The sequence below is a fragment of the Enoplosus armatus genome, chromosome 4, assembly GCF_043641665.1.
Source record: "Enoplosus armatus isolate fEnoArm2 chromosome 4, fEnoArm2.hap1, whole genome shotgun sequence".
NCBI classification, from domain to species: Eukaryota; Metazoa; Chordata; class Actinopteri; order Centrarchiformes; family Enoplosidae; genus Enoplosus; species Enoplosus armatus.
The window spans coordinates 11,035,127-11,056,968 of record NC_092183.1 but is presented as its reverse complement, the minus strand read 5'-3'; the positions used below and the strand labels follow the sequence as shown (position 1 = coordinate 11,056,968).

Below are 21,842 nucleotides of genomic sequence, written 5' to 3'. Positions count from 1 at the left end.
ACAGGGCTGCTGAGCTGAGGAAAAGAGCACAACAGTGGCTCCTCATTTGATGTGTTTAATGTATCTAACCCAAGAAATGTTTATTTCATTATCCACTGAATGAGTGAGCCAGAACCCCACTTGGCTGGCTGACTGACTGAATGCCTAGGTGCTTGGCAGATGGTGAATCACCTGACTGGCAGCTTGCTTACTGGATGCGTGTTTGGTTGGGTGGCTGGCTGTTGTGTCTGCTTTCTTCTCAGCTGGGGAATTGGTTATATGGCTGCCTGGCTGATTGGCTGACTGGCTGAGCTGGCCCACCTTCTGTTTCCAAGAGGACAGAGCCACAGAACACACACACTCAGACACACACATACACATTTAACCTTCTTTCTCCTTTTCTACTCTCTGTGTATACATCTGCTCCCCAGAGTGTTGTTATTAATGAGTGCCCTAGAGAGATAATGCAGTAGATATATTCACTCTCTGTGCCACACACACTTATACACCAATGTCAATGTTTTTCGCTGTTACTATTTGCTATAATAGAAAATCTAATCTATGCTACTTGTGTGATCATTTTTTGCCACTGTCTTCTTGTTACTGTGTACACTACAATCATTGCATTGCCGTGTTTAGCAGCGATAGAGAGCAACAGGCCATCCATTTAGCTGTATTACACACAGAAGTCTAAGTGCTCAAGCAGCCCTAACACAATCACTAGCCACAATTGATTTGTGTTGGTCAGAAAAACACAATTAGATGTCACACAGCTTTGATATACATCATCTATAAGCAAAGAGCTACATGACCTCCATGAAAGGACCTCAGCTGACCTCAATACTGCACGGCATCTCTATACAATATCCCCTTTGTATAGAGATGACATGCACGCTTTCACCTCTCAGCCAACCCTCATAGGACAACCTCTACAAAGCTATTCTCTCCCCACGTGTGTCCACATCCCTCTGTTCATCTTTTACCATTTAACATTTGAGAATGTCACCTTCTCCCTGAGATATGAGCTAATACAAAGTAAAGCCATGCTGGAATGCATCTATACAGTGACTGAATATTGCCTAACCCAACAAGGATACATTTTCATCCCTGTTAGTGAGTGACTCTGACTATAAGCAGGATATCTGAAATAAAAGGAACAGCTGATCACAGTGTGGCAGTGATCCAGAACTGGGATTGCACCTATTTAAAAAAAAAAGCCTTTTACAGTATATGAACCAAAGAGAGACTGAAACTTGATTCAGCAAGTTGGGTAATTGTCTGCAGAGGTTTTCATTCTTTAAAATGCCTTGTCATTCAAATAAATTAGTACCTTTCCAGATTAAAGTTTGATGTAGTTGCTTAATGTCTTTCACTGGGATTCATGAAATTCTTTCTTCAATAATGGATGAAGGAAATAGAGAAGACTAATTACACAGCTGTGTTTGTTTGTGAAGCACTGGCTTTCAGAAAATTCCACAAGCTTTCAGCTCCACAGCTGCTTCTGATGACGTCCTTGAACAGTTATATCCCATAAGGGATTCAATCAGGTATTCATCAGGCTCACAACAAAATCAACAATAACAATCTGTAAAAATGCAATGACAGACAGCTGAGGTCACCAGCAGAAGGAAAAGCTACCATGTGATTGGCTGCCCGTTTATGTGGGCCTACAATTAAATCAGAAACTCAGTTTGCATCTTTTCTACACTGTAAACAAATCCATCTAACATTACACAACAATCAAGTGTAATGCTTAACTGTCCACAATTGAACTATTCACTAAAGAAGAAAGTGACTTTCTGTATGTGTATGTATCAAATAAGCGTTTGATAATTGATGCCGCACTGCTCAGTTAAAAAATGTGAACTCATTAGCATGAACTCCCATCGTTATCCATGTGGAACAAAGTACATCACAGAGATTCAGTGCTGTATCTCATGTCAGCTCATTCCATATGTCTCAGTAGTCACAGGACTAAGCAGGTCCTTGGTGCTTTCGTTATACAGCTTTCGAAGGATCCAGAGAGGCAGCCCTCTCATTAGTGCAGCACAAATCAGGTAATAGACATCTGCAGAAGAGTGAACCTCGTAACACTTCAACTACTCAAGCCAGATGGCTCAGACAGGATGAGCCCCACAGAGACCACTTAGAAACTGCAAAATATGTCACACATTAAGAGACAAGATAGTCAGTTTTCACTTGTCCCGCGGTGAACTTAAAAAACACCAAGTGTTTAGCAGTGCAACTTCCAAATTGTGAGCAGATGCATTTTTTAATGATAAGGACAATAAAACTCCTGTCTTACAAACCACACAGCTGAAAGTGTAATGGGATGTAAAAACATTCAATTGTAAATAATACCAAATGTATTTAATACAATATTCAACTAAATACATTAGTATTAAGATAATAATCCCACCCTGCTCTCTGCCCTGTACTCTACAGTATATTTAAACGCCACAAGGACATTTTTGAATACTGTGCCAGATGGTTTTTGTGACATTTTAAATGTCAAGACGCAGATTGTCCTTGCATCCACTTATAAATGACAAGTGTTAATTTAAACTCAAAGACCTCAGCCTTTTAGTGTGGGGACTCAATCTAAAATGAACCTTGTATGGAGAAAAAAGCACAACAGTTTGGATGTTTTTCATGTTAACGGGGGTTTGGCTCTTCTGCATCTCTCCTCTGCAGGGATCCCAACAAACTTCAGGGATATGGACACACACTGGCCTCTGTCATTCTCAATAACTGCCTATCAGCGACAACCAATCATGTTGGAGTATTACTCTTAACTCTGTGAGATAACGAGCAGAGGAGTAGGAACTATTAGTGGCTCCGTTTCAGTTGACTTCCAATTGGCTAACAATGTTTAGTGTGCTGTTCCTCCTATTTTAGTATAGTAGTTTGAATAACACAGTGATCTGTTTAGAGCGTGAAGTTTAAGAAATGCATTTATTGCCTTTTAATATTTCATATTTCCCATTTTTGCTAATAAGAGTAATCATATATTGTAAAGTAAAACGTGTTAATTTTGTTAATTCATTTGTTACAGATTATGTTTATCTTACCATTGTGTCGATGTGGAGATTTGGTTTATTTACTTAAGACTGAATACAATAGCTTTGCTTATTGATTAGTGTATGGTTCTATACAAAAGAACAGACAAGTGAAGTGTCTTGACAGTATTCAATAAATATCCTAGAAAACAATTTAATGCCTCGTCCCTGACAAGATGTCTGTGGTTATTCAAGATACCGAACCAGGAAATTTAAAGATTGTAGAGAAGCCGTTCCTAAGACTCTTTCAGTGACTGCTATCTGCTGAATGCCATACGCAGAGAGGCATTGGCTTCCTGTGTGAGGTGAACAAACACCAGGCTCAGCCACCAATGGGATTCAGTCTACTACACCTGACACACATTGTGTCCTTTCCTTACCTTCATTAATTGTTGAGTTTCTCTACTAAATCTTTCAACACTGTCAATTGTCATTCATTCATTTCCTGCTCTTTGGTCATTTTCCCCCCCACACTGTCAAAGCTTATTGTCTCCATTTCTCAAATTCAATACTTCCCCCTCTCTAACCAATCAAATATCTCCTTGTGTTTAGTCAACCTATTGGAAAACAGATTGATCTATATTATTAGCCCTCACTATGTTATTCTGCCTCTGACAGCTATAATAGGGTATTCCACCTCCTCCCATCACCACCATGTTCTTCAGACTGTCCAGCCAAGATGAGGTTCACTATTACTGTCTAGACTACAGCAGAATTCCTGCCCTAGCCTCTATTTAAATGGGCTTGAAAGATGTTACACTTTAAATGGAGTCTAAATGCCAAAAATGACTTCATGATTACACCATTTTCTCTGGATATGGCCAGCAGTGGACTGAGTCGTGGCTGTTTAGTGGCCACAGCACAGGAAAACAAGAACAATAGAGCAAAGCAGTAAGAAAAGAAAGAACAGCAAAGCTACATGTGGAGAAGACAAAAAGAATGGCTTCTGATTGTGAGTGCACACAAGCGGTACCTGAAGGTGTGTATGCCACTTATAAAGGTTTGAACTTTTAAAAGCAATCCTAGAAGCAATAGGAGAATGTTTACACACCCACTGACCCAGATAATGGAGAAACATGTTCTGCTGTTTACTTTGCGATACATCCTCTAATTGTTACGTACCTTACTAAAAGGAATCGGTGTTCTTTACTTTGTCTCAGAAGCCAAGTATGATTTACCAGGTGGCATTATGAAGCGTGCAATTCAAAAAGCTCTTTGCGCATACGAAAGCAACAATTCACCAACAGCAGCTTTACCCATTGCCAGGTCTGTGTGTACTTTGCTCTGTGGAACAACACCACTGACAAGGCAGTTTCCAATTATAGAAGCCAGACACTCATCAAGAGGAGTAAGTTTCACCGTTCTCCGATCCCGTCCTGTGGCACCTTCACTTTGCCAGCATGCAGCAACGCATTTATTGGTGTCAACTTTGATATCCGACCTCTTATTCTTAATTTCCGTAATGGTTCGGCTCTCTGAGTTTGGGAGCATTCACTGCTGTTCAGACATGCTGCCATTCAACTTTCCTCTTACTGAATCAAACAGTGCAGCCTTTGTGGTCTCAACATTCAAAATAATCCCCTATATTTTACAATGAGAGAAGTTAACTATGTTTGCATTTGTGGTTTGACTGTGGTGGGTCGGTCAACCACTTTGATCCAGACTGAATATCTCACTATTGGATGGTATCACCATTAGAGCTTGACATTTTTCGTTTTGAGTGAAATATCTTAGAACTGTACTTTGTTACTTTAGTGGTACTTACAAAAGGCTGAACTACCTGCTAAACATCAGCATGTTTTCTTTGTCACAGAGAATATGTTAGCATGCTGATGTTAGCATTTAGCTCAAAGCACTGCTGTGTACAGCCTCACAAAGCCACTAGCATGGTTGTAGACCCTTAGTCTTGTTAACATATTCTTTCTGCCTTTACGTGCTTGTATTGAGTGCATTTACTCAGCTAATTTAATTTAACAATTTCTGACATAGGACGGCATTGCCTCTTCCTCCTGTGTTTTCCTACTGTGGGAAAAAAAAGGACAACTCTGACATTCTGTTTACTACAGTGATTAAAATGTTTGCATTTAGTTAGTAGTATGTTTACATGGGGCAAAATAGCTCCACTACTGCAGGTAAGGTGTGAGAAAATCAGTGGTGTATTGGAGCCATTTACATGATTGACAGCCATAGTACACAAATGAACCATAATAATCCTGTTTCAATTATAGAAAACATTTTTTTCTGATTAGATTAGAAAACGGTTTTAAATTTTTGCGATTCTTGGCAAAACTCAAGATGAGTGCTGATGATGCTCTATTCTCCTCCTCTATTCAAACTGTAATGTAGAGAAGCACAAAAGGCCATATTTTACTAGATACCAGTGATGTTTCAGAGGATTTAATTACTTAAGATACCAACACTGTTGACCCGTGCATAATTACTCACAGCACATTCCTCAAATTAGAGACCGCAGATGGAGTGCATGTATCACTCCTGCTGCTGTGTGATGGATAAAAGGGATCTAGGCTAAAAAGGAAATGACCTTTTGCTGTACATCCTACAAGCAGTTGTGAATGAATTATTGGAAAAGTATCGCCTATTAATCTAAACTAAGGCTACAACCAACAATTATTTTCATCATTGATTGATTTGAGGTATTTTCTCAATCAATTAACTGCTTGGTCAATCAGTAAATTGACAGAAAATAGTGAAATAACGCAAGTACAATTTCTCAAACCCCAACAATGGCTCATTTTGTCCGACCACTACCACGTCTATGTCAAATTTATCAAGCACCATATTCATGTCATATGCGTAGCCAAGCCAAGTAAACTCTTCACATTCAGTCAGGCCCACATTGCTATTCAATACAGCAGCTGTAGACAAATTCTTACCCTCAGTTTGGCTTCAATGGATTTTAGTTATGTGGCAGCGTAGGGACAGTGGTTTATAGCCACTGTGCATTTGGTGCAGTTTAAATCCTGGCTTCTTTCAGATCTATTCATCACCAGAGTATACCCAGAGACACCAGGGAGCAGACACACAAGGATAGTGGGAGAAAGTTATAGATAAACAACTCCTCCCTGGGGAGGACGAGAGACCCCAAGAGAGCAAGAGAGAGCACAAGAGAGCACAAGAAAGAGACAGTAGAGAATGAGTCGCACAGAGAGAAAGCAAAAGTATTAGGGAGACAGTAAATATCAGTGAGTGAAACCGTGAGTGTGATCTACACTAACAGAAGAGCTGTGCAGAAAGGTTATTACCACTTAAATAAAGTTCAGAGGAAGAAGGAGAGAGTGTCTTTAACAGACTGTGTTGGCTTGCAATAACTCTTCTCCATTCTCAACTCCTCAGTCATCATCAAACTGTGTGGACATGCAGTGTACTTCAGCAATTAGCCATAAATATTGTGTACGCTATTTTCTCTCACACTTGAACATATAATTTAAATCACTATTAAACTATGTATTTGTGCAACAATACAAATTACACGCAATGCACATTAGTGCCTGCATTATACAAACATTTTAAAGTATTACTAGCTACCATAGCTACTAATTTGAACAATCAGTATAAAAAGACCAGATTTCTCCTCAATATAAAGGGGTATCATGTCCTTTTCAGTCAAGCAGCGTTGTGTGTTATATCTCAATGCACAGCATCCCCTTCTGACATCTCTACTGTTTTATATCTCTCCTGAGTTTTATCTCCTGAGTGACAGGCAGAAAATAAGAGGCGCTCACTTCACGATTATAGCTACTCAGTGTGAAAGTGGTGAAAGGTTCATGTTTTTAATTGTGATTTATAGATATATGAATCACTTTCTCACTGCCCACACATACATCTATAAATCTTATTAGAAAGCAGTTACAGACTATGGTAGATGGATAGTAGATAGTAGAGACTAGACTCTATGGTGAGCTGAAAGCATTTACACTCTGAACAACATGTAATGAAATAAAAATAAAATTCCTCCTGTGGTGTCTGTTCTCTATATATCACATTCAGCCCAGCTGACGCCCAAAGGTCTGTACATGCTTTGTTAAATGGCAAACTCCATTTATGTAGCACTTTTCTGTGTTTACAAATGGTTTACAAAAATAAAGTGAACTGCATCATTTGATACGGACACCAACCGTAAGCAGGCAAGGACAAACTGCAGAAAAAACTTTTAGTGGGAGAAAAGATCACTTTCCCTGTTTAAAGTATCAGCTTTCTTTTTGTTCAGATCATAATCATCAGACCATATAAACAACTGGCCACAATGAAGATAAGTTTTACAGTATGGTTTCTAGCATGGTTGGTACAGTAAGAAAGTCCTTGGGTCCAGGAGCAGTGTATATATCATCAGGGGTGGGACTGGCTTAGGACCAGAAGACAAACAATGATTCAATATGATAGACAGACTTGCAGTTTCATTAAATACTGACTCAGGGGAAATATGCTACAGGACATACCTCAATCATTATGGCATATGCTCTATCTATGTCATGTTTGTATGCTGTGCATCTCACAACTTTAAAGCCACTCTTTCAATTTACAGTGCATAGTGGGCATTGAAGCAGTTGTGGGTAGTATGTGCACCATATTAAATATCAACTACAGCCAGGTTTTCCAATGTTGAAATATATTTTAATGAATTATGTTAAAAATGGTATTCTCAATTTAAATATACTAGATCTTTTTACCATGCGATGGGAATCAAACTAATTTCCTTTCTCTCTCTCTCCACTGCTTCCTCTTTAGCTTCAGCAGTACCCATTTGTAGCTAGTGCAAGTCCTGACAGTGAGTGTGTATGATAAATGGAGCAAGACAAGAGAAGACAAGTGGGTTAAGATGCCGCTGAGATTTCAGTCCCTTATGGTGCACCCACTGTACAGGGATGGCGTGATTTCAGAGTGTCAGGTGAGGCAGAAACCACAGCGGAATTTGAAGTTTGCCTGAGAGCAAAGACAATGAAGAATGATGCTATAAATGTCTTCCACGACCTCAAGCTGAAGCACGTTGTCGAGTATGAGTCGAGCAAACTCTAGGGGGAGACTTATTGTGATGACATTTTCAAGTCATATTACTCTGCATGTTTGAGTGTTGATTTAAGTACTCACATTGCTATTTGCGTGCCTTCATTGTCAGTATCCACAACCACTACTGACTTCTGGATAAATGTTACATCAATCTTGAGTTTACTGCTTGACTTTAGCACATTAACTACACAAGCAGTAGCAAAAAATGAGTTGCGTCTCAAATGGTCAAGATATATTTAGCATTTCCAACTTGTTTCTTTACATTCCCAAACCCTGCAGCCTTTGAAATATGCATTTCTGATATGTTACGGTTGAGCCTTGAGTCATCTTGCGCTAAATGATGTAGATGCACACAGGCAGGTAGGGCATTCCAGGGAGAAGGATGGAAGTAGGCCACAGCCATTCAGTGCTCCAAGATGCCCTGCAGACACATGACAATTTTTTTATCGCTGCTGCATCTAGAAAAAAATGTTTTCTCTAGCCCTGCCTAGCTGTGTGCATATAGCCAAATAAAAAACATGGCAGAAATAGCAGGACCTCTACAGCTCCTGTACTCTCATTGTGAGGCTGTGAGCCGTTTTCTTGACTTCTCACTTGCACAAAAACCCACTGCCAGGAAAGATTTTCTTGACATGAATTTGGACAGGTGTCAATTGTGGAAAATATCAGGCTGAAGGCTGACCAAGCCAGTTATCAGTGACCCTAATGTGGAAGGAGAAAACTACCAACAATGTTTCATAATTGCTGCTTTTCTATCACGACGCAATGGTCATGTCACTTCCTCCTTTTCTTTATTTCCAGTGACATGTCAGCATACCTCAGCATGCCGCCTTGGGGACACCGCCAAGCTTGAAACAGTTTGCAATCAAGTAGCTGCAATTCCAACAAAACTTTTTTTTTATTCTTTATGCGCATGCATTTTGTACATTTATTCAGCAAATTAAAGGTGCCCTGTGGAGTTTTCTTGTAAACAAACTTGTGTTTACATTCAGTGTTTCTCACCAAAACGCATAGTGTGTATTGCATGCAGACACGTATGCATACAAACATACAAAAATGCATAATTTTTTTTCAAACTTTTTGAAGAACCAAGGTTAAATGAGAAAAATCATTCGTCCAATTGCGGAGCAGACCCAAGTCGGCCACATACTTTAAAATTATAAAATGTAAAGACAAGTGCCACCATACCCCACCATGCCTTAAAGTTTCAAAAAGTATGTTGAGTATTTTCAAAAAAGTGAGCACCTAGTTAAGAGTTTGATGAAAACTGCTTTAGACAAGAACTTCCCCATCTTCTCCTACTCTCCGTAAATAATCTCCCTCTACTCCTCTTTCCTGCACTCTGCTCACTGTCCTCAAAGCATCCTCATGAGATCTCATCACTAATGAAATCAGTGCACCCCTCTAACTAACGTAGCCATGGCGACTATTTCCCAAATGAGCAAGGTGACCTTCTGTGAATGCATTCAGGGGAAATGCGAGCAGATTATGGTTCACATCAAACAGGACGGATCTATTTCATACTTAATAAATCTAATTTAATGTACAACTGTCCGCCAAGTTGTGCCAACCAATGAACAGGACAAATCAAGGTGTGGATGGAATTGTTAAAGGGAAGCCATTATCAACATTATCTGTAATGGGGGATCACAGGTTGCACTGGTTTCAACAGATTTTCCATCAAGATTCTTATTATTCCCACTGTGTAAGATTGACAGACAGAGACAAGTCTTCTGTGTGTCTCTAAAAAGCTGCTGAAGGTGAGCTGTCAAGTGTCACGGTCTGTGAAAAGGTGAAAGTTTCAGTCCTCACCTATCTTTGGAGCCAGACTTCACAAAGCATGGACAGACTTATGTCATAGCCACATTTCAAGTCATAGCCAAGGCGGAAGTGAGTATTTATTCAGATGGCCAATATATTGAACATTGCAGGGAGACACTGTGACAGTGGCAGCAGGCAGGCAGTTAGTCAGCTTGCCACAACTGGGTCAGAAGAAGAGCTGTACAGCAAAACTGATGGAAGAGAGATTGAAGACTTAGCTAGTCAACAGTTCTACCTGAGCCACTATGCCGCAGTATGTTTTCTGTACTATACTGTTAATTATTGCCTGGTGGACAGGGGAGCAGAGACTTACGAATGTATGTGACAAAGGGGCCTTTAACTGAATGTTTATGTTCATAGACAGCTGCAATTTTATTTTACGTGCATATGACTGGTTTAAGGCTTAAAGGAATACTCCATCCCAAGAACCTTTCAGTATAAAATACTCACCCCCTGTAGGCTTGGAAGGTGGACTGGTTTTAGACGTTTCTATGAATATTTTGATATTTTTATCCACTGTGAAAACATGTTACGGTTCGAATTCAATATAACTGAATGAATAAATTTACAAGGACCGCGGCCTCATTCTCTGTAAAGCAGGAGCCACCTTTCAAGCCTACAGCAAGTGTGTACTTGATACTAAAAAGACAGACTTTGGTTAAAGTGTTAATATTATTGTTTGACCTTTTTATAGTTACACAGAAATATAGCCATTATTCTGTTGTTGTGTTTTGTAAATAAGAATATATTAAGTGTTATTTTTGTGTGTAGGCAATAAGCACTTGCTCAAACACAAACATAAGCCTGCTAGTATGTTAGTGGTTGTCACAGGACAGTGTTTCAAAAAGCATCATTTGCAATGAATGTTATAAGAACAAGAAGAGTATTTTCGCAGCTTAAAAAAGTGTATTTGAAACAATTTCGATTCTACTGTATAAATATTGCAGTCAAGATTTACAAAACATTTACAATACAGCATAAAGGAAACTTCATTCACGATAGATAGTCTTGTAAAAAAACATTTCAGGTAGCTGTAGTGATAAGTAGCAATAAACCAAGCAAAGCTGGATAATCCTAGTGGGCCAGATCCAACTTGTGTACAACAGAATTGTCTCTGATGATGATGTAACTACAAAGACGGCTACACAATATGAGAGGTTTTACTAATGTCTCCGTAATAGGAACCATCAGCCTCTCAATTCTTCCCCATGGGTCTGCTACAAAATCCATCTCCTGTTAATAAGCAAATGGTCCTGGGCCGATTTATTAGCAAGTCAAATCCCCATAGTGATATGAAATCAACACGAGTCACGATCTTAAACTGCTACTCCACCTAAAATCTTTTCAATACCCTGTAGGCTTGTAAGTTAGCAGTATAAGATGGCTGCATCCATCATTGAGAGCTTGCCATGGTCGTCTCGAATTCTTGTCAGTTACAGTGGATCACAGCAGAAAAAGAAATAGAAACCTCTCAAACAACTCCTGCACAATCCACTTTTCCACTGTCCATCACTATGCTCAGTATATTCACTGCTTCCATTTGTAGCCTGCGCTGTAGGTTGTTTACAGTTTTTGCTCATATCTACTTCGGCTTGCATTTGTCGCAAAGCAATGATTGTTTGGACTGACCACAGAGATGAACAGATTATTTCTGAAATCATCAATCTGGGAGAAAACAGGTACATAGAAAACGTTTGTGTGTGCAACAATAGGGCATTTCACTATAAGGTCTTCTGATTTTTTTTATGACTTATTTCAACAAAAATATGAAAAGATGCTATTTTAAGTTGAAGTATGCTAAAATTTCTTTCCTAGCACAGCAAATCTACAACACTTATGAACTATGCATTTTTCTGCATGCTTCTTTTACTTATCTGTCTCAAAGAATGAAAAACACAAATGATGCATGTGACAAATTATGCAATTTGGAGGTTATACTGTACACCACAAAAGCTTGCTATTCATTATTATCTTGCTAATATTGGGGCTTCCCTGTGGCTTAAAGATTAAGGCATGGGCCGCAAACTGCAAAGGAGACCTTTGTTGTCATTGCCCATCTCTCTCCTCTCAAGTCCTGCCACCTCCTACTGTTAAAATCAAAATAAAAAAAGGCATAAAAACACAGTAAAAATACTTTCTAAATTCCAAATGAAAGTATCTGTGGCTCTTTACCTTGCCAAGCCTTTGACTGTCTTCCCGTCACTTCTAGTCTCTGCCACTTCAAGCAATGGTTATATACTATATATATATATATATATATATACGATATATACTATACTATTTGTCTAAGTTTATGACTGGCTGCCTGTATCAACAAACATTGTTTTGTTGTTTTGTACTGGCAACCAAACAAATAAGCTGAAAGCAACCTCAAAGCTGCAACTAGCTGCTTTCATTTGGTTCAATGTTAAAGGAAAAATACACTTTTTAATAGGTAGGACTCGGAATAGTAATACATGTGGAAAATTACATTACAGTGTTCACAGGACTTTTTTTTAGCTTTTTTTAACAGTGATGTATATCCAAAAGCAGTTGTTCAAGTGGTGGAGATGCAACCCACTGCAGGGTTAACCTCATCTTTCTTGACCAGAGCAGACTGGTTCAGATGTGTGTGTGGCAGGTCTTCAGACGAGAGCGGACAGATGCGGCAGGAGACATGTGGGCCTTAGAGGCAAATCGTTCAGGACCAAGATGCTGAAAGAGGAAGGGAAATCAATAGATATAAACAGCATGTGTGAGAGCAAGAGAGAGGCAGAAAAAGAAAAGAACAGGAAAGAAGGAAGGAAAACAGGGGAGTAACTGTATGTCAGTACGAGCCTGTGTGCACGAACCAATGTTGTTATTTGTGCCTGTGTTTGCGTCAGTGAATCAGGAATATATGTCTCAAAAGAACACACTGATTGAAAGAGAAAGAAAAAAACTGGCAAAGGGAAAAAAGAATAATCAAAAGCTGAGGGAAGTAATCTGAGAAACCAAGCACCATGCATAGGGTATTGAGGCCTATGCCTGATAGTTCCCTTCATTACAGTGCAGTATATGAAACCCTGATCATGTTAACGGAGCCTTGAAACTTGCTGTCAGGTTGTTTATTGTTAGTCCATTTCTTCCAGCAGGTGGTACCTAATAGCTGCTGTTGCAAACTAACCTCTCTATTACAGAGTGAGATCACATGTTTTCATTGTGACATCGCTGGATTTGAGAGAATGTGTTGCTCCCCAGTGTTTTATCAGCATCCCACGGAAAGAAAGTAGTGTACATTAGAGGTTTGCACAAGACTGTCAATCTCACTCCTGCCCGCTCCCACTGATAAGCCATCCGCTTCTTGGGAGAATCTAAACATCGCCTCTTGAAATAGTTTATTGTTGAAAATCTGTCTGCCCAGTCCTACAGGGAAAATGAGACGTAAGAAGTCCTTTTATTTTTATTTTCTTTATTACTACTACACTTACTTACTGCCTTAAAAACATTATAGAGGACATCCTTGTCGCCAAAGTTTTACATTTTTTTTTTTTTTTTACTGTATTTAAAAAGGCATATGGTTTACTGGAAGGCAATGCATTTACAGTACACGCATGGTTAAGCCCAATAACAGCCTCTCACAGTCATTATACAAACAATGTTATGCGTTTCAGTAGGCCCTTGTGCAAAGACACAACAAGCAACAACATAAAAAACAGTAACTACAGAACTGCTAATTTATGGTGTAGACGGCCCCATAACGAGGTAACTTTGAGGGCTATGAAACATGATGCAAGTAGTGGAGTTCTGCCATATCAAGACCATGTGCCTTTTCAATTGTAATAAATGCTGACAAGTAATTTCTGTTTTCATAGTTCTCTCCACAGCTTTGATATAGATATCCTGACAGACATAATCAATAATTCATACATCTGTATCGTCTCTCTCAAAGCTATCAGCAGACTCTAGACCAGACTAGTCGCTTGCCCAGCTAGAGTCTTTATCACCCTGTTGAGTGTAATACGATCAGTACAGCACAGCCAGCCAAGAGCTCAGGGAATCACCCAGCATCAAGCAGGCAGTCTGCAGAGGCTTTGGCTTGTAGCCCTTCACAAGGCTGTCCTTCAAAAATGGTTTTCATGCATTTCATTAGCCAAGCAGATGACCAGTGAAGAAAAGGGAGCCAGGGGGGAGCTACGAAAACAAATGCCTGTTCCTGCTGGTAAAAATTAGATGACCAGTCCTCAGTTTCACATACGCTGTTGGAGCCCTGTTTCAATTTCAGATATCACCATTTCAGCACAGTTCCTCTCTTTCGTGAAGCAATAATGTTTTTTCTAGAGCCAGTCACAGACACTAGCCTGTGGTTTCTGCTGGAAACTGTCCAGCTTTCACATTGGACGAATGTGTCCCCTAAGAAGCACTTTCTCCTGTCTAACAGCAGTGCTGTACAACAACAGATGTGTGCATTAAACAAGAATTTTCCCAGTTGTGACCTTTACTCTGTGCACAATTCAGTTTTCATTGGAAGTAGCTGGATTATGTAATGATGTCTGACCTCAAAACAAAGAAAGCAATTCCTGCTACCACTTTCTTTGTTGTGACACTAAAATTGATGGCGATCAATGAAACAGATTTGTGTTGTCACTTCACGCTCCACAGAACAGCAGCAGAGATTGCAAAACTGTCACTGCATTTGTATGTCCAAGTGTGCCAGCTTGCAAAATGTACGGAGTTCTACGGCACAGTGCAGGATGTACTGTATGCAGTGTATGTCTGAGTGTCGACATACAGCATCACCACACCATTTACCAACTTATCTAAGCCCAATAAAAGAATATATATATATGTATATATATATATACATATATATATATCCATCCTGTTAACATCCTGAAAATTAGGAAAAGCCACAAGACTTAATAGAGTTAGATAAAAACTGACAAAAGAAAAAGCACAGAAATACAATGTTGATCCGGAAATAGGAAATAAGATGAAATTCTAGAAACGTTTCACTAACCAAAACCTTCAGGGATCAAATGCAGCCATTTCTGATTTCACAGTAAATTCAACACAAAAGAACAGAGACCACTGTAGAGGTCAATGTTCTTGAGTGTGCCCTGGTGTTTTAGATGGAGGTTAGGTAACCTTTCAACTGAATTACAGTTAAAGAGTGTCAATTCATAATTTTATTATAGACTAGGCTGACATGCAAACTGACTGAAACAGTGACTGTAAATACTTTAGACTTGCTAATGGCTTCTGAGTAGCTGTCAAGTGGCCTTGATTATTATGGTTTCCCATGAGTGTTTTTGGTTATATTCCATCCACTTAGTGAATGGGATATAACCATATTACATCCACTTCTATGCATGCATGTGCTGTATGACCCGTGTCACATTACATGCATGTCGGGAAACTAATTCTACACGCATGAAGTACTCTTCGATAGATTGTTGTCAGTATTAATGCCCGTATTATGAGTGGTCTTTTGGCTTTGTCCTAAGTAGCTAGGAAATGTCACTTTACTCATGTTTGACAGACTAAAATTGACGTCCCACCTCAATATGTCTGCATTAGTGACATTCTAATGCACATGCTCATCTTTCAAAGGCAAAGGTAAGTTGCAGAACTCGTCTGAAGAACATAGTCAATACTCCTTCCATTCCTGCCTGAATGAACAGGTCAATAAGACCCAGACAAGGGGCTCGCATTCACATAATTATCAGCTCTGCCCGCCTTTAACACTGTGACACTAAACACAGTAGAAAATCTCAGAGTGAGAAATTATCACTCATGACCCATTTCATTATCCAAGCTACATGATGTTTGAAGCTGATTTGCTAATGGAAAGTTTAGTACCATGTCTGTAATGTGTTCATTAGCACATTGTAGACATCTTTCACATGCCTGAGAGTACAGCTATACAGTGGATGTGTACTGTGCCAGTGCTGAAGCAGCCTTTGCAGTATGACTGTGATTATTGCTGTGACTGGGGTTATATATAGCCACATACCCGATAGCAGTTCCTGCCTCGCTCACTAACACCCTTGGGATCTAATGACATAGCCAGGGGGTTACGCTTTATACTGGCTAAAAACCTGACTCTGGCAATGTCAGTCACAGTAGGAGGAGGAAGACTGGTAGGAGAAAAATCAACGTCCGTTAAATACAGCGCGGAGTAAGAGGGCATTGGTACGTTTTCCAATCTGCTGCTGCTGAGGGGACAAAATGTCCAGATGGAGAACGTTCCATCCCTTCTCCCTTTCCTCCTTAGATGTTTTTCCCTCCATTTTTGTTTTGACATTTCCTTTTCCCCTCACTGAATAGCCAAATCTTGATTGCAATTTGACAGAGAGAAGAGAAATTACGATCCTCCTCTACACTGACATCTCCACAGATAAAGAAAAACCCCTGCAGCGTCCTCATGGCAGGGACAAGCAAGCAATAGGAGAGGAATGGGAGAAATGCCATCTCCTCATCAAAGGATGCTCCAGATTCTTGCTGAGGTCTCACAGAGGCCTCGAGCAGTGCCCAGGCCCAGCCTAGATTGTAGCACATTTGGGTGATGTGTTTTACCTTGGGGCTGCTGGACCTTGCGCCAAACCAGCCGTTCGGGCACACACAACAACATCCACAGTCCTCTGAGGGAAAGATTTGCTGTCTCTCTCTATACGCAAGATTGATATCAACTGTATGTGTAGTAGCTCTGCAAGTAGCTCTTTCTATTAGTTTTCAGCAGTAACACTGCCTCAGAAGTTGTTTATATCGGTCTGTTATAATCAGGAAGAATGTCTTGTTTATCTGACTTGATTGTTAAGTTTTTCATGCGGCAATATGTGACCTGCTGCTGCCCGGTTAGTTGGAAAAGTCAATAAAGTGTGTGTCTTGTCATGTAAACAAAACATGCATCACGCATGCAGGCTAAAGTGTATATAAGCTTAAAAGCATTCAAGCCTAAAGGAGGAGTTAGCTGTCTTCCTATAGCTGTTACCAAAGACTTGTAAATCAGTGCAAGTCATGCAATAAATGCCAGGAAGAAGTTCACTGGTGTTTGGATGATACAATCAATACGGCATATTGCCAAGCAATGTTGTTTTCATGAAACAATGGGTTATGAATTTGTCTTCTTTTGTACTAATGTGCTATTTTTAGGTTTCAGTTAAATGTAATTTAAGCAGAGTGAAAAAACTCGAGTCACTTTGAGGCAGAGGTACATCCCTTCCCTACACACATTTTAACTGCAGCTGTTCAGCTTTTGTGCAACAGCTGTTGTTCTGATTAACTTGCAATATGTTGTGCATCACATAATCACCTCCATTGTTATTGTGAATGTGTCACAATGTACATTGTAATTCCTATCCCTAATACAAGGTGTGTTCATTTAATGACATCCATGCCAGATGAAGGTCTTTGCGAGTCACATGAAACCCAATGGATGCACAAAAAAAAAACACAACCAATCAAATTGACCAACTGCAAATAACTGTGCGCTGGGCTGTGGTGTACATGTGCTGGAGTGCAATGTGCCTCTTACGTAATTAGCCTCCTGTGTAAAATGTGATTTGTTTGGGTTAATATGTGCAATTACTCCCCAGACATGCAAATGCAAATGTGAAATGAATGATCTTCGATGCAGCTGAATTGCAACATCTCCTGTTAATTTTCACTTTGTTAGGATAAAGTATAAGTTCAACGCAACATTTTAACATCACATGGGTGTTTTAGTCCAGCACACCACTTTGCAATGTCACTTCCATCTGTGCTCTCATTGCTCCCTCCCTCCCTCCTTCCCTCCCTCTCTCTCTGGCTTCTCCTCCATGTGACTGTTCTGCCACAGTGACAGGGGCCATTCTGTGTGTCGGCCAGACAAGCCAGTGCGCTTTCTGTAGTTGACTGGCGACTGGATCTGCAGGCAAGTATCACTCGTATCTAACCAAATTGTTTTTATAGAAAGGAAGAAAGAAAGGAAACAGAAAGCTGTTTGACTGAAACTTACATCCGCAACAGTCACTTAAGCCAGGGAGCTGAGGTGACCTTCTCAGATTTCATTTCAGTTGGTCTTTTTTTTCTCCCTCCTTCCCAGAACAAGTGAGTAATTAGAGCAGAAACATTTCCCCACACACCCAGCCTGTCTGAGTGCAGAGCTGCTTTTGTGCAGGCAGGCTTTCACTAAAACGGTTGTTACTGCAAACATTACTGTCATCATTTTACAGTATAGCTACTCTGGTTAAATACTTACGTGCAAGCAACATCTCAAGGCGCAGCACTTGACATGCATGCGCTACGGTTATCCATGTTGTCATGTGTAGTGAGTCAAATTATTGTGAGCGTCATTTCAGAGGACGTGGTCACTGTGTATTAGTGATGATGTAAAGCCCTCTTACTGTATCTCTTTCCTTAACACCAGTGATCCTCAAGCTAAGTGGTATTAATCCCTGAAGATCACTAACCACTATCTTAAAGATAACAAGAGCCTGCCTGTATGTGTTGTGTTGTGTTCAGGGCAACGCACCTATGAATATTTCCTGTGACCTGCCTTTGGTCAACGCCTACCTTTATCCCCATCTGTCTCTTTTGCCATTACTAACATCTCTGCCTGCCTAGTGTGTCTGATACAGCCTATGGATATGAGAATAAACATAAAAGCCTGTGATAACTGCTTATATCTAACACTCACTTACCCTTTTTGACTTTTCCTAATTGTTTTTTTCTTGTTTGACAAATTAGCCCATTCTTTTGAGGCTGACACATCTTTCTGACCTAAATTAAACAGCCAAATGTAAGCGCCTTCAAGGTCCGTTATTATAAAAACATGAAACAGATGTAAGTTATGGGATAGGATGTTTCCTAAGTGTGAAAAGAGGCATAAACCGCAATGCTCTTATGACGATAATTTTGTGTCTATTTCGTTCCTTTTTCTTTTTTTTTTTACCTCTTCGCTATCGACCGCCTAAGCATGTACTTTGTCCATCCTTTCTTTGCCATTACAGTAGTGGAGCTACGTAGTAAATGCGTTTGACAGTGTGATACAAAAAGTGATGGAAAACAGAGGTCGAGTTTAGGTTAAGCCAAAAACGTAGTATAACGTCCTCAAAGTTCGGACTAAATACGAGCCAAAAGACTTGTCCGCTCTCGCGCGTCAGTCACGCACACAACGCCCATCTTCACCGAAGGAAATTAGAAAGAGACACAAGATGAAGAAAAGCTGTTTCCCATTTGCCCTTACCGTCGAAGACCTTGAAACGACGACGGCCACGACATCCTGGATTTCTTCAGCCCGGGTCGGTGCCCCGTGTCCACTGCGTAAGTCCGGTCCATGTTCCTCGGGTTGAGGTATCTCTCGGTGTCCGAAAAGCCTCTTTGTCTCACTCGCTCGTTCTTGCGCACTACCAGCGCGTGGTGGAGCGGAGAGAGCGCTGGCTGGTTCTGCTGCCTCCACAGATGTTTGGGCGCCTTCGCACTCACGCCGGTTCCGCCGCCGGCGACCAAAGACGCCGTCCCCACTTTCCCGCAGGCAGGGTCCATCCTCCTTACCACGTTGGTTTGAAAATATTTCTTTAAAGAAATTAACACTTTAGGACCATTCACAGTGAATGGCCCGGGGGAAGGTGATGGGAGGGGGGCACTTTCTTTTTAGAAATAAAAAATATATCCGCGAAGGCAAAATTATAAACCAAAAAGTAGCCAAATTGACACAACTTTTCAGCTACTCTGGGTGCTTCACGTCCAGTTTTGTTTTTTGGAGTTTAACTCCATCAACTTTATCCTCACTGCCCTGCAGAGACACACTGGACAGAGCCATAAATGAATCCATTTACGCATCACAAGGTAGGACCTCTATAACTGCGGTTTGGAAGGGGGAAGTGCCCCTGAGTGAGGCTACGAGGAGAAACTCTCTCAGTTGAGTCTGGTTTCCAAGTGCTCCCCGCTTTCTCCGTACACGCCCATTTCAGCAAGGTGCTTCTGTTGCTGCGGCAGTAGATGTTCAGCACAGGACAGTCCACGCGGGCGGATGGTCTCTCCACAATATCATGCAAACTTCTGTAAACCACCGCAGCTGTAGTCCACTTGACGCACCGTATGCGTAAAACCATCCACACATGACAACACTGTTCTCCCCCTCTCAAGTCCCCTGCAGGAACAAGCGGCGGCGGGATATAGGGAACAGGATGATACATTAAACATGAGGGACCCACCCAAAGCACCTCCCCTGAAAGCTTCCGTGAGTGGAAAGCAGGAGGTGGGAGTGGGCTGAGAGCCAGGTGGCCAAATCATATATCTCCACTGAACCAGTTTTATGGTCCAATAGTCCAGATGAGATTTCGGTTCATCACAAATATATCAGTGTAACGTTGTAGGCGTGGACATACACTGGAGATAATTTACCAAAGAGTAAAATTGTTTGTAACAGCAGGTATTAAACACACTGCAAGCAAAATAAGATCACCTCCACAGTAATTCATTAAAGTGAGGGTCATTACAGGATGTCTGAGCCTGTGATGTCCACTGGGCACAGAGGGAGTGCACATATCCAGCCACCTTGTTAAATCTCTCCTCCTCTGTTCTGTTTGTCATCATTTCCAGGGAAAGAAGACTACCGGGGAAGACTGCTTTCTTTCCTTCCTCTCCCAACACTTGCCTTGCAGCTCGAGCCCATTACTCTGGAAAGTAACAGAGTGGGGATTGCCATCTATCTTGCTTTAACAGCAGAAATGTAATCTTGTCTTGACGCAAGGTGACTTAAAATAAAAGTGGCAGGTGAGTGTAATGGTGGTGGGATGGCACACAGAGCAAAGACAATAGGAGCACATGTGTGCCACGCATGCACACATGAGCTGCTCATGTGTGCCACGCATGCACACATGAGCTGCTCATGTGTTTGTCCACCTTTACTTACTGAAGTTAACCATACTCCCTGCAGGGATGCACTGCTACAGCACAGGCAGCAGAACTGAATACTGCACATACTGAGAACTGACCTGGAACTTCATTTGTATATTAATTTCTTTTATTTTTCATTGCTTTGTTCCTCAACTATGTCACAGGGAAGACTGTATCCCAGCATTCAGTGGGACTCACCTTCACCAAACAATATATCGGATGGGCAACTTTTAGCACACCTTGCATAAATATTTGTCTCTGGACTTATTCCATCAGACAAACATCAAACATGTGTTGAAATGTATTTCGGCTGACTGTTATTGTGGGATAATGACTGCGATAATATGAGTGTGGTCGGTAATTAGTGATTCCACCTGATTGGTATAGGCGCAGATATTGACCTTATTTTACATAGCAGGTTATCCGCCAAACCTGACCGATTCACAGTCAGTAGTTTCTCAGTCACAATACAATTTTTATAAACCTTCCACAATATAATTAAAATGAGCACAAACCTAATAAAATACTTGAGAAGTAATGTCTAGTTGCAGCCTCATGTTACCTTACACATCGAAGAATGAGCCCAATCAGTTCCACACAGTGAGCTGTACAGATTTTTAATTAAAAAAGAAAAAGCAGCACTGGTATCGGATCGATATAAGTAACTTCCAAAACACTAATACATGTCAGAATTGGTATCAGGAAAGAAAAAGTAGGATCTGTGCATCTGTATCTATGATCTGCGTGTGTGTGTGTGTGTTTGTAGAAATAAAGAAATTAGAGAGAAAAACAGTTCATTCTACTATTGATTTGTGACATGAGTCTCGGGATGACCTTTTAGTGTTCGGGAAATCAATGTACTGACAGCTTGTTTTAATCCAGCACTGAGTCAATATCCAATACTATTATTGATACTGGTACAGCCTTTGTCAGCATACATTTATATCTAAACACCTTTTCACATATAAATAATTAACATAATGAACAATGTTGGTTAGCATTTCAGTCAGTTCGTTTGTTGGTGTGTTGGTAATGAGTTGTGCTCATCTGCAATCCTTGTCTGTAAAATGCAATTACAAAGTTAAAGTCTTTGATTGTACTTTCATGTGTACGTAA

At 40.5% G+C, this 21,842-nt stretch overlaps 1 protein-coding gene across 1 annotated transcript in view; it reads right to left on the bottom strand.

The window, feature by feature from the left end:
- pde4d (phosphodiesterase 4D, cAMP-specific) overlaps nt 1-19,370 on the bottom strand; it is a 122,002-nt gene extending 102,632 nt beyond the window's left edge. Inside the window, exon 1 of the mRNA XM_070904661.1 lies at nt 19,072-19,370. Coding sequence (XP_070760762.1) covers nt 19,072-19,370 — 299 coding nt within the window. The remainder of the gene's footprint in view (nt 1-19,071) is intronic.
- Nucleotides 19,371-21,842: the final 2,472 nt, after the last annotated feature.